We start from the raw sequence: 14,115 nt of genomic DNA, 5'->3' as shown, positions 1-14,115 counted from the left end.
CACTCTCGTTTATCATTCACTGCAGTTGAAATGTAGCTATCCCTCTTCTTCAATCAATATGTCCAACACTTGTCAACAGACAGGATTTGAATTAGATCGTGCATGTGTGTATATATTTTGTGCCTTTTACTGAAAGTGGGAAGTATAAGGCACAGTCCATGTTTGAGTTATGGTGGCTCACACAAATGACATTATCAGATTAAAGAAATATTCAAAGGCAGAACAATTAAATCTTACTCTGTGTGACACCAATTAGTCTCGAGCACATCAGTGTGACTCCTCCCTGACTGTCGCCTACCTCATTGTTTTTGGACACATGCCGCGCGACGATGAGCTGAATCATCCCTCGCTTGTTGCCTTCGACAGACATGGATGTGCGCAGTGTTTCCATGGCATCCTGGTTGGTCATCCCATGCAACGACTCCCCATTGACTGCAATGAGCTGGTCATTTACTCGCAGACGGCCATCCTGTGGACAAACACCATCAGTGTCAAAAAACGATGGCCTTAAATTCTTTTGAATCTTCACGCTCAGCAGCTGATGCTGAGGCATGATTTCAGAGATCACATGCACTCTCACCCAGGAAAATCGCAATAAATATCCGAGCAAGATCATAATCTTGTGTCATTATTCATATCATCTGGTCAACATTTTTATGTGTTAATGATGTAACAAACCACTGATATTTATGAACACTTACATTTAACAGTTTGAGGGGGTAATAAAATATTTAACAATGTTCTTGCTGCAAGGAAAATACTCATAACATGGTACTTGATCCACATAAAAATAGAGTCTGTGAATCTAGAGAAAGATTGTTGATATTTGAATTCAGCATCCAAACAAATACACCCCTCCCATCAGCGCTGCATTAAAAGCTCTGCTAGTATGTCCCATGTTAATTACATTTTATTACTATCACAGATTAGCTCAGTTTATCATGGGCGAGGATGTGGGAGAGCGAAAACAGCCAGCACAGTGTTGGTCTGAGCAACTTTGTTTTCTTCCCGTTCAAAGAGTAATAGTTATTTATTACCTTTATTTTTTTCAGCTCACACAGAACAGACAGCATGTGTACTGTGAGGGAATATTTGCTGAATTTGACAAAAAGTGTTTAGATTAGAATCGCAGACTGCATCTTTAGACAATATCAAAGGGAAACTTCACCCATTTTCACAATTCATACATGTTACATACATAGAGAACGAATTTGTGATGGAAGTTATAGGACAAACAGCTTCTGGGTAGAAACCCCCGTGTTACATACATAAAATTTTCCAGGCCATTGAAATAACATATTGGAATTCTTAATTTAGGTGTCCCCCTTTAACATCAAGTGACTAGTTTAAAATCACCATGAAAAGGACTTTGAATCCAGCAGCATAGTGGTCAAACTCTTCTTTGTTCTTACTTGTAGGTCATCGCATTAGAGCAAAAACAATGAATGAAATCAATGAAATCAATCGAGGTAATGGTTGGAGTGGAAGTGGTTGGGAGTAGTTACTTGCCTTGCTAGCAGCACCTCCATTAATAATGGATTTCACAAAGATGCCTAAGTCGGCGTGGTTCTCCTTGGACCGGTTGCCCTTGACGCTGACCCCCAGGCCTGCTGAGCCCGAGTCATTCAGAGGGATCTCAAAGGTCATGAACTCTTGTGTACCGTCAGGGGTTAACACCATGTCATCTTCCTCTGGCTGCTGCGGATATTAAGGAGAGAGTAAAAGAGAGAGAGTTTCTCTTACTTGAGTTTGCTTTCAAAAAGAAGATCTAAAGTGAATATTTGTCAGCTCTGTGGCACTGCTGATGTGCTCGTAAACTTTAGCACAAACTTTTTTTTTTAAAGACAGGGCATAAAAATCTTCTCACAGCTCTGAGTCTTTAGGGCTGATGACTCAACTTTGCAACCAAAGTTGGCAAACTGTTGTTGAGCCCAACTATGTCACTGTTGCATTCAAATGTCTGTGTGAAGTATCTAACTTTAACTTTTTAGAAAAGACAGAAAAACAAAGAGAATAGAAAAAGATAACAGAGACTAGCGGAACAAAAATTGAAAGAACAGGGATCGTGAATGACAAGAAAATGGAAAGCAGGCGGGAGACAAGATAAAGAGGGGAAAGATGAGGGGGGCAGGAGAAGAAAGCGAATGGATGGCAAGCATGTCACATATCTCAGGGCTGTCATCGTCAATTGGCCGTACTGTCTAGCCGAGCGATGCTAATTCCTTTCCGCCGCCATGAGCTCGGTGTAGGAGTGGTGGGGACAGCGGAGAACTTTGAGAGCGCCAGGTAGCAATTTGGCGCTCAAACAACAGTGGCTTCCTCTGAACAACACCCCTTTGAAGGATAATTTGTGACACGTTAAGAACCCGGCCCTCCTTCCCTGTGCAATCCGTGGGCCTTTTGTTGGAAATTACCATGGTATAAAGCGTTTTGTTGCAACACTGGTACTGCAGATCCTCGTGCATGGTACACAAGACGATGGTTCATTTCAGCTGCCTGAGAGGTGTGAGAGAGTACTGTTGAGTGTCTAGCACCCACCCAGCACGATCAATTCAGCTGGAAAATAGTCCATCAAACAACCACTCCAGTCTCTTTTCTGACAATTTTTACTGGTGTCTAACAAAGAGCATCTGTTAAAAAAAAAATAACCAAAGGAACAGCATTTGTGTATTTTACCTCTCAACTGTAGCCAAAAAGAAGGGGGAAATGAGGTGTGAGAGAAAACTGATGGTGCAGAGAGAACACCACAGACATTAAAAAAAACTGGCACTTTCTTTTTTTATTATAACTGCCGGAAAACCTGGTAAAGATTTACGAATGTTTTAGAATCATTTCTGTTCAGTGGTTCAACGCAATTTTTGAGCTAACAAACGGTAGTTGAGTAAATGCTTTGGTCTCAGTCCACAGCTGTTCTTCCCTCACAGTTTGACAGATGAAAATTAGCCACTTCTTCACAGAATTATAATCTATGTGCAGTGGCAGCTGATGGCTGATTGCGTGTGTGTCTGTCCCTTTTTTATCATTCTGTGTCCGTGTCACTCTTTAAAGAGGGGTCGATGAATTCAGCATAGGCGGAACCTGTGATGAGATCCTTTTTTCCTTAGCTGCAGTTTGAGGAGTTGTGGGGTGGAAAATTGATCTACCGATCCAGTCAGAGCTGATCAGGTGGATGAGAGGGGCACCTGCTACAGAGGTGAGTGAAAGCCAATTTTTTTACGCCCAGCACAATGGGCACACAGTTTGCAGACACTTAACTATCACTGTGCTTGAAGCTCTGTCTGTGCCCAGAGTATGCTCTACACATCGAGTGTGTTGTGCAGTCAGTGACAGAATGGCATATATGCAGAATGGCAGATATGTTCCAATAGCATTCCCTAATGAATGGTCCTGTTTCAAAAAAACAACAACCTGAAAATCAATTTGTGGTGGCAGAACCTCTCATGCCTAAACCAGTTGCCTTGATTTCTTTCAAAAACATGGGAAAAAGAAATTGGTCAAAAGTTCCAAGAAAATTACCTGAAATTCAATGAATAATAAATATAAAAATAAATGTGAAAGAGCCTATATATATTTTAGTAACCTTATTTTAAATGTATAATTATAATGATTATAAATATCCTTTTGTCAACATTTTCCCTAGTTACTTGATAGTTTCGCTTGATTTTCTCTCTCTCTCTTTCTCCCCTTTTTTTGAATATAATTTTCATGTCATTCACTTGTCGCCTTTTACTAATATTTTGCAATTTGTAGGAAATTACCTTCGCTGTGATTGTGACTTTTTCCAATGTTTTTAAAACAAAGAAAGAAAGAAGACATACAATTTGCTCACATTTCAAAATTTTGAATGCTTGTAAAAGGCATCTGAAGGCAGCACAAGAAAACTGATGTCAATCCAGGTTCCAAAGGTCTTTCAGCAAGTCTTCCATTCCGACGTACAAGCCACTACAAGTGGCCGTTAAGCTGCTCCACTTGAATTCATGGGATTTAGGTGCATTGCTCAAGGGCACCTCAGCAGCAGTTATTGAGAGAATGAGAGTGTTTCCTGCTTCCCCACACATGTTTATATTCAGCACATAAGAGCTGATGCCCCGCCGATCAAAAGCACGCTCCACAGGAAGCTTGAAAGCGGCGCTGTAACACTGTGATTGGCCAGATCATACTGTACGTGCATAGCTATTGCCATGGCAGCCGAATCCACATGAACAATACTGGCGGCGAGAGCAATCAACCCCAGAAACCCGCCGCAAGACCTCTTTAAATAGACTCACATCAATACACACGCGTGCGTGTTCACACGCAGCCAGATGGATGGCAGCCAGGTGTGTGCCCTTCACAGCTGCTCGAATAAAGAGCGAAGCGGAGGAAAGAAGGAAAAGATAGAGCATAAGGTGGTGTTTTTTTTTTTTCAGAGGCTGAGGAGTTATTAGGATGCAGCGGTGCGTTCAGGTGGAGGCTCTTTTCAACACCCTCTGACTGAACCCCTATTCTCCAGACGGTCTTTCTATCTGCCCCCTTTTCTTTCTCTCTGCTTTTATTCTCTGGCTTTCAAAATGGCAGTACACCTGTCTGTACAAATTGCCAACTGGGCTTTGTCCGTGACTGGACCCACAGTAAATTCAAACCGCTGGAATCCATTTAAGTGAGCTGTGTTTCAACACTTCCGGTTCTACTATAGAAATCATCAGCTCTTGTCAGGAAATGACCCTTTGCTTCCCCTCAGATGGCTGAATGAAGCGAATAGGGGACAGAAAAAAACAACTATTCAGTGTAGGTGTAAATATAATGCATCAACAATAAAGCCCCATTCTTGTTACGCGCTTCGAAAGACATCATGTCCGCAAAGACAGTTTTGACAGCTATAATATTGAAATGACCTCAACTCAACTTGTGGAATGTGATCAGTTGGTTTCCGATGCGGGCCCATAGCAACGCAACACAAACATACTACTTTGAACAGAACATTCATATATTAAAGGCCTTTTGCATCATTGGCAGGGTCAGTCTTTATCTTTAATGAAGATGTTCTATCAAAATATAATAAATAAATAGTGGCTATGAGTTATGTCCCTGGAGAGGCTTTTAGCCCAGCAGTTGAACATAGTAATACATTGCATGAAAAAATTACTTTAGATGGACCTTGTTTGAGCCCCTGTGTGTGTGTATGAATGTGTGAGTGTGTGCATGCGCTCTTCCAAAATGATGACAGAATAACCACCCACTCAGAGCTGTGTTCCGGGAATAGCGGGCCGAGGCAGAGAATGAGAGAGCAGTGTAACATTTTCATCAGACAGGAACAAGCGCCGCTAGCCAAGAATGAGTTTGTCAGGCTGCTTGACAGGCCTCGTTGCACCGATTCAGCTCAGGCAGAGCTGGATTCAACTACCTCTGAACAGGAGAAGAAAGAAAGTCACCTCATTGTTCCAAGCTCAGCCCCGTTTATGCACAGGGGACAGAGAGAACAAAAGTTCTGACAATAGATGAACTGATGTAAAAACACTGAAACGGTTGCATGCTTAAATCAAAAAGCACCAGAAAAAAAAATTAAACTATGTCTGTGTCATCAGCCACAATCCCACATTGTTAACTCCAACATCAGGGGTTCAATTTGTTTTCTCAAGTCAAATTATTTTTTCCGGTACGGTCACAGGCAGGAAGCTTTCTGCTAATATGGAGTGGCAAATTCAAATTGTTTCTGTTACAGCGAGGAAAAATTCTCACCAGAGAAAGCTGCACTCACTAATGATGGCTGGATGTCTCTAACACCTCCACTCTGACCAGCTGGTAACACCAGGAACAAACAAGACCTGACTGTGAAGACACTTGGCCTTGCACATTTAATAAAAAAAAAAAACTATTTCAGGGATTGCATTATCTTGTGTCATATTTACAGCTCAAACTACAGAATTATATTCAGATTTGTCCATTGGAAAGTAAAAATCCTATCTAATGGAATTTCGTCAGAATTTCAGTCGTGAAGCAAGGAAGTTGATTTCCCTGGAGTGCTGATATATCTGCTTGTTTAGGTCTTCCTGTTCATATGTATATGGAGGTATGTACATTACTTGTCAACATGTATGCACTGTTAAAGCTGTGGGTGGTCTTAGTGTATCAAAGCTGCCAACTGTCTGTAAAGTATCCTTTTTGTTTTCAGAATAAGTGTCTCTGCAGTCTTTAAATTATCACATTCAAACCACCCATTTATTATATGTCATTCCATGGCTGAAAAGAAGTCTCAAGAAATTGTAGTTGATATTGCATCACATGTTTTAAGGTCTTAAAGGGGGGCCTATCATTCTCATTTTCAGGTTCATTGTTATATTTTGGGTTTCTGCTATAACATGTTTACATGTTTTCATGTCCAAAAACCACTTTATTTTCCTTATGCTGTCTGTGCTTAGACACTTGTATAAACCCTCTGTCTGAAATGCTCAGTTTTGTCTCTTTATGCCCCCCTCCCGAAAAAGCATGGTCTGCTCTGACTCGTCAGTGTTTCCATGTCTCCCATAGCTGCACTTTCTGTCAGCATCTGCACTGTCACTGCAGCTGTAGAAATGTCTTGAACCGAGTATAGCTGCACTTTCTAGTGTGAAAAAAATAGTACTAAAAGCTTCTGATCCAAATCTGTGCGACTGGACGTGTTCCAGCAGAAATATGATCTGAAATCAGGGAGAAATTATCAACATCAGCAACCAAGATTACATGTTTCCCTGGCATTAGCATGTAACTACATGTAGCAGTGTACCTGCAGCTGGGGAATTAGTGTAACAGAGTATAACTGCACTTTCTACCATGAATAATTCCCAATAAATATGTCTACACACAATTGCTCATGTTCTAGCATGAAAATGATCTGAAACTGGTGACAAATTATTGAGAACCAAGATTACATGTTTCCCTGACATTAGCAAGTAGCAGTGTAGGCTATGTAATGTAAACACTTGTAGTAACGTGCCTGGAGTAAATGACCATATAGAGAATTCTGTCACGAGGGGACATCAACTTGTCTGGAAAGAAGAGAAAATAGTTGAAAACAGTATTCAGAATGGTCTGAAACCTGAGGTTTTTGCTCACATGGATTATATTCATATATGTTTAAATCATTATTTGAAACATTAGCCATATTTTATATGAACATCTGACATTGTGACATCATATACAAAACAGAAAATCATCAGAATTAAAGATACTATGGCTGGATGCAAATTTGCACGCTGCCTGGTGCATAAAAGTTGCAGTGCTGTGTTCAGTTACCAATCATTAAGGTCAAACTTAATACTGAACCATTTCCAGTGAAGTGCTTGTAATACTGTATCATTGTTATCACTGCGAATAGCTCAAGTGACTGGCCACTTGGCCAGCTCATCACAAAAGAAGCCCATGTCGTTTTCTTTTTGCTCTCTCTGACACAGCCGTGCAGTCACAGTCCATTATATGATTAAGTCCTTTATTAATTAACACTGTGACCGGGTAGCACCCATTTATTACAGTCTATTGTCCTGGCAGGGGAGGGCGACAGAGGCAGCATTTAAGCCAGGACACAAGCAGGTGAACAGAGGAGGGCAGAGAGGGGAAAGCGTTGCTCATCAGTCTAGCAAAAGAGCCCCGCCTTCTTAATAGGCCGTTCTGTTTTCTTTCTACCTCGCTTAACTTCACGTGCTAATAAGAAAGGTGTGTTGGATGTGTGTGAGTGTGTGTCAGAAAATTAGAGCAACAGAAAATGCACATGTGAGATGCAAGAGAGAAGAGGGGAGAGAGAAACAGAGTGCAAATGAATCACAATTACTTCTATTCACACATAACTCAGAGTTCTCCGCACATCACTGCCTAAAACAATTAACACTGCTGGAAACTTCTTTCCACACTTGGCCCAATTTGGCGACATAAAGGTCATTGGAAATGAATTTAAAAGGGCTAAAAGAAATCAGCCATGGGTGTAATTGCAAAAGTGGTGCACGCGTGATAAGTATTGTAACACAAATTTCTTTTGGCGGTGTTTCTTCTCTCAACATTTTCTGACAAAGGGGACGAATATTAAATATCCCTAAGCCGAAAAACAAATCCAGCCTTTTTCAGGTACAATGAGGGGCTGAGAGGCGATGCTCTTAAACAGCACTAAAGGGCATGAAGCACACAGCTGGCATTGGCAGGTTTCAAGTGTTTGTGAACTAACATTACATGTTCTTCACTGGGCAATCCAGCAGATTTTGACTCAGCGCTGACAAACTGGGACTGTCACCCTTTGGGAATTTTCTAATGAGAACACTCATTTGGCTCATTAGCAGAACAAAGTCTGCTTCTATGAGGGCATCTGAGGCCAGATCTATATACATCACTGCAAATGCATTATAACTACTGGCTACCAATGAAGACACTGAGCGGATCTTACAGTGAGCAGCCAAAAAAGGCTCATACAGAGGATTGGATTGACAATAGATGATTCTGTGGGCGATTTAGGAAGCGATTACATCTAATCAAAGAGAGCATGAAAAAATAAAAGGTGACTTTCCAAGTGTACTTGGCAAGTGGGAATGTTTGCAAAGGCTATTTCAGTGGAACCACAGTAAAGACGCACATCATGAAGCAGATGCCTCTCATTTCAAGCTAATGGTGGATAAAAAGTGCTTTGCTATGTCCAACTGCACATACACACTTCACCCATTATGCGTTCTGGAAACAGACGCTGAATCCCCTTCGGGAGAGTGACTGTGTCGCCATAAGTGGCCTTTAACTATCTTGTTTATCGGCATAGCACAATGCGGCGGTGCACCCTCCCGTTCTCTGCACTGACAGCAAGCATAATTATGGGAACAGCTGCTGAAAAGTGCTAAACGAAAACAGGTGGCGCCGACGAGACACGCTCGCAAATCGTTAACCAGCCTGGCATTGTCTTCAACCATGCTTGGCAGCATTAACTTTAATTACGACAGAGCATGTTTCTGAACTCTGCACTTTGATCAGAGACCCTTTCTAAAGGAGCCAAACTAATAACGTAGGAAGGAGCATTGTTGAAATAGAAGGTGTCAATGATACACAAAAGAAAAGCAAGGAGAGAACAGAGAGGAGAGAAGTGCGGAGAGTCTCTGCTAAACATCAAAGAGTGACAGCAAAGTGTGAATTTTATGAAGCTTTCAACAGACAATTTAGATAAAGTATCCCTACAACAAGACGCTTTTTGGAGATGGGGAAGATAATTTTGGTGCCATGGTAACACATTGGAGCCCTTACCTACCAGATCACCATGCCCTGTCATTTCAGAGACATTTTAAGCCATAAAGTGGAAGAGAAAGTGACCTCTAAGATGCATCTGCTGCTGCCAAACTGTTCTGGAGAGCTCTGTAAATTCATAGATGCTCTAAGTGATTGCAGGTTGCAAAACCACTGCTCTGTACTACTTCTTCCAAAGGCCTTTTAGAGCAATTCCTGTAATTTGACATTACCTGAGTTCCAACTGTATTTTTAGAAAAGATTTACAGGGAAGGGGTCAGGCTATTCCTGGGCATTTGTTAGGGGAGAGCAATTTGCTGATTACACTCAATTATATTGGTCTATTTTTAAGGTATATCACAGAGTACGACTGGGGATTCATTATCGAAGATGTGTGAATATCTGAAAAAAGGTTGGAGCACCTTAAATTATCAGCTCTACCAGTAAGATGTGACTCATCTCCTCGAGTTGTTTGCCAAGTTTTACTGAGGTAAAATATCTGGCTCAGTAACCTGCTGTTATTTAAAAAAAAAAAAAAAAAAAACGCCTTCAGAGACAGACAAGAAAGATTCTGTCTTTGGCACTTTATTAGCAAAAGTTGCAACATATTACATCATACTTAGGGTGAAAAAGCATTACTCTAACGGACATCTAATTATATTAACACCATAGATGTCATTTTTTTGGCAGGGCTGTATATGCCCCATAGCTCAAAAGAGTACTGTTTATCACTACTTCAGTGGAATAACCCAAAAGGTTTATCATCTGAATGCTGCGCTCTTAAAGCATTCAGAGGTTAATGATTCTGCTATGTGCTTGTGGAGGGAGTAAAAAAAAACATGAAAGCAAGACAGATGAAAAGGTAAAATGTTTTTAAACACTATATTTCTACTAAAGATACTTAGTAGAAATATAGTAGAAACTGACCCTAGATTATTTTGCATTCTGTCTGACCTTGACTATACTGACTAGGGGTGAGGGGAAAAATCGGTTCACATAAGAATCATGATTCTCATTTTTAACGATTCAGAATCGATTAAATAATCCTAAACATTGATTATTATTATTATTATATTTACTAAATATAGTCTACTCTTAATACTCTAAAATGTTTATCATTTACAAAAGTCTTAATAATTTTGAGACTGTTTGTCGGATTGCCTTACTTTTTTCGCCAGTGAAAGCTGCCGGCTTTGCCGTTCAGAGGGATGTCTCTCGTAGCTCTTTAAGAAGCCTCAGTGCCCAGCGTGGAAATTCGGGTGTTTTTATGGGACCTTGTTCAATAAATACATAATGACAGATCCGATATTGGGTGTCTTCCGTCCATAATCTATCCATATTTTGATGATAAAAGTGCATTAGCATCGATGCTAAACGCCATATTGGTTTCCCATGGTTCCATGTAGAGGTCAGAGGTTTGTTTCGGTCTTGTCCATCAATCGGAAGATGATCTGACACTTTGTATCCGCTTACGTATGCCACACATCATCTGGAGCAAACTGCACTGTGATTGGCCCCTTTTCAGTGTTTTTTCTTGTTGTTTTTTTTAAACCATATCGAAAAATATATTAGCATTAGTACTTGGTAGCTATACTTCAAAATGTGTCTTAGAGAGGAACTTTAAGGATGCATCTATTGCCAGATATTATTGACAGCATCACACATTGGAGCCTTTGTCCCCGGCATCAATGCTGTGTTTCCATGCTCCAACTGTCCTAGACTGGAGTGACAAAGTTAAATTCTATGCTGAGGAGTAAATGAAAGAATAAGGAGGGGTGAACTTGGCTCCAACTCAACAGATCTGTGTATCATTTAGTTGCCTCCGAAGACAGGGGATCGCATTTTGTTTGCTTTGTATCAATTCATTTCCCCCTCTACCGACTCGGTAAATGGATCTCAGCAGCAAGGAAATCAATACAGCTTCATAAGTCTGTTTTTGTCTTCCAACTTTAATACAAGGGATTCACAAGTGGAAACTTAACTGTACTATGAGCACCACAACAAAAGCCAGTTGAGTAACACTGTTAGAGGAATGATTAAGAAAAATATCATCTGCTGTGAATAATTGCGTGAGACCATGCAGCACTGACAATGAGTGCCTTAACTTAGACAAGAAAGACAATGGTTAGCTTGCTTGGACATCTGATCCATGTCAAGGATTGTCAAGGAAGCTTTTATTTCAACCATACAGTATATAACCACTTCAGAGACATACATAAATGGGATTATTTCAGCTAAAATAAATTGTACTACAAATGGAGTACTCCTGAATGACTCAATCACAGTCCAGTGGTAAAAACATGACAGGGAGGATTTTAAAACAGGCCACTATGGGTTGGCACTTATGAAAAAGGCCATTAGTCTGCTATAATTGTCAGCTATACTGTCACGCATTTGTCGAATGCAGTACCCCAGCATTCGCACGAGCCATAAATTTGGCGGTCACATCAATCAGAGGCCAGAATTAATTGTGCAATTAAGATTCTCATTGCTTGGCAGATATAGCTACTAATGGATCAGTGACAAGTGCGATATGATCATAAAGAGGGGATTTTAATGTACTGTTTAATTGCTCTTATGTGGTCTATGGTGTTACAACAGCAGCTTCACAAGCCCATTTATTCTCTACGGTCCATAGTCCTATTGGAAGTAAAAAACACTGCTCATCTAGGGTCATGGGATGATGTAAGGGCAAGAACTGACAACGTTATTATGGCTCTCAAGCGTATGTGACTAATCAAGCCCATATTGTGTGTCAGGCTTTACATAGAGTGGTTTAGCATTTGTGGAGTTCAAAATATGTTTAGGGGGTGACTGAGTGTGAGTGTGTGTGTGTGTACAACAAGGAGTTGCGAGCACAGCAGTCATGCTGACACAGCAGCTCTACCAACAGGCTAATTCACTTCCACTGTAGTGAGGGCTTTAGAATGAATTAAAATGATTTGTTACTGGCAGGCCTGCACTATTTCCAACAACTCATTGTTTTTGTAATACACTGGGACTCACAGATCATGTTCCTCTGTCTTTGTTTCTGCTGTGTGTGCTCTAAATAGCACCACAACAGGTGAATTACTGACGAGTACTGTCACTGGTGGCAGGATGGACATCTTTAAGAGGGGGCAGAAATGATTTTCTCTTCTTTGACTGTTACAGTTTCATGTTGCACAGTGAAGCATGACATTTGACTTGGTCATTACATGGGGGAAAAAACAGAGCTGGAAAAACAATCTCCACTTCACAAAGCTGGGCGATGTGGACTGAAGGCTCAGCGTCGCTCACAGCTGTAAGCGTAAACAGTGCTGCACGCTGGGAGATAAATGCCAACAATAAATAACATCCACTGGCTATGCGTGGGAAGTGTGTAGTGTATATGTGTGCTTAAATGTGCTTAAATCCGCCTGTCTTGCTTCCATGTGGGACTGTCAGTTGAGTATGTGCTTCTTTGTGTGTCTGGGGTTGTTTCATAATACAACTTTTCTGCTAAGTTGCGCTGTGGTCAGTGTTACCAGGAGGGTTATTTCTTCTGAGGTCATGAACAATGTGAAGGGAGACATAAGAGTATTTTGGCTGATGTCAGACTTACAAGCCACTTTCACACAGAAATGGTGCTATAGGGCTGCAATGAAGTCACCCCTTTATACCGCCCCTGCATATTTACACAGAACCAAATGACATGTGTGATTACACGTTGCATCACGGCATCCTGCAATCAAAGGAGGCATGCCAGATCTTAATAAAGATGCTTAATAAAAATGTAAACAGGTGAGCTAACTATAAGCAAATCATAATACATATAGTTATCAAAACTGTTTTTTGTACAAAGCTATAAAAATGTTTACTTGTGTTGTGAAGTTGGGCATTTTATCATGGGGGTCTATGGGGATTGTCTTTTTTGATGTGGCTGTAGTTTTTGGCACTTCTTTGTTGGCTTCATTTTTCAGCCCTTGGTCAGACGAAGTGATGAATTGGAGAGCTGAGGCAGGATGTAACAACAATTGCTTTGGAGAACACCACCACCTAACTCCACACCATCCATATTTACACTAATTATTACTTTAAGATCATATTTTATTTAAATTCCTCTTTTTCTTACAGCCCTATCACCCCATCCCTTAGTCTCTTTATGTCAAATGAACTTTTTTCCTCCAATGACTTTCACCTCTGATAACAATCATTACAAAGTTGTGAAGACACAAACACTTTGAGTTTTTTTCAAAGTTATCAAAAGATCATAAAGCACTGAGTCACTACACATACTCATGAATATTCTAGGTTTTCAGCAAGGTATACCTCACACAAGTCTGTCCTCCTCCTCGTGACAGCTCCCTCTTATGATACAAGTGATGAATTAACCTCCAAACCCTTAGGGGGCAGCAATCTTTCTGACTCTCTCCCCTCAGCTCCCTAAAAACCACTCAGTCTAACTCCCAGAGCTGTCAAGTGAAGGAATAACACAGCATAAAGTGACTTTGTTCACAGAGCCATTGATCAGCACCTCCTACTGTGTCTTCAGGGTTTGAGCTGAGCATTCAGAGACAACTCTGTCTGAGTGTCTCTGCTCGTCTCTCCCCTCCTCTGTCAATGAATGTCTTCCAGCCTGAAAGTCACAGAGTTCTTCCTATAGATCCAAACTTGTACAATACAACGGAACCAGAGAAACAAAAATCTCTCTATGAGGGATATTATAAATGACTGTTATCATGGATGGTAAAGGTTTAAAAGAGAAGAAGGAGGTATGAAAGGGCAGGCTTATTAGTGATGAGTCCAGTGTTTGGTAAAGGTTAAAGCTGCTCTACTTCTTTGATACAACATACTGTATCTGTCTGAAAATGTCTATTGATATCCTTGGAGTAGAAGGGGAGAGGCAGACAAAGACGGGGGGAAATCACAGAGACAACACCCCACTCTGCT

The 14,115-nt window shown here is 40.8% G+C and overlaps 1 protein-coding gene across 4 annotated transcripts in view; it reads right to left on the bottom strand.

The window, feature by feature from the left end:
* Positions 1–14,115, bottom strand: part of LOC121960465 (partitioning defective 3 homolog) — a 382,155-nt gene that overhangs the window by 180,081 nt on the left and 187,959 nt on the right. For all 4 annotated transcript variants that reach the window (XM_042510168.1, XM_042510170.1, XM_042510169.1 and 1 more), the window contains 2 exons: positions 1,510–1,698; positions 299–469 (listed from right to left, as the gene is read on the bottom strand). In XM_042510168.1, coding sequence (XP_042366102.1) covers positions 299–469; positions 1,510–1,698 — 360 coding nt within the window. The remainder of the gene's footprint in view (positions 1–298; positions 470–1,509; positions 1,699–14,115) is intronic.

Source organism: Plectropomus leopardus, chromosome 21, assembly GCF_008729295.1.
Source record: "Plectropomus leopardus isolate mb chromosome 21, YSFRI_Pleo_2.0, whole genome shotgun sequence".
Classification (NCBI taxonomy): Eukaryota; Metazoa; Chordata; class Actinopteri; order Perciformes; family Serranidae; genus Plectropomus; species Plectropomus leopardus.
The sequence above is the reverse complement of the archived record's forward strand: the minus strand, read 5'-3'. Positions and strand labels throughout refer to the sequence as shown.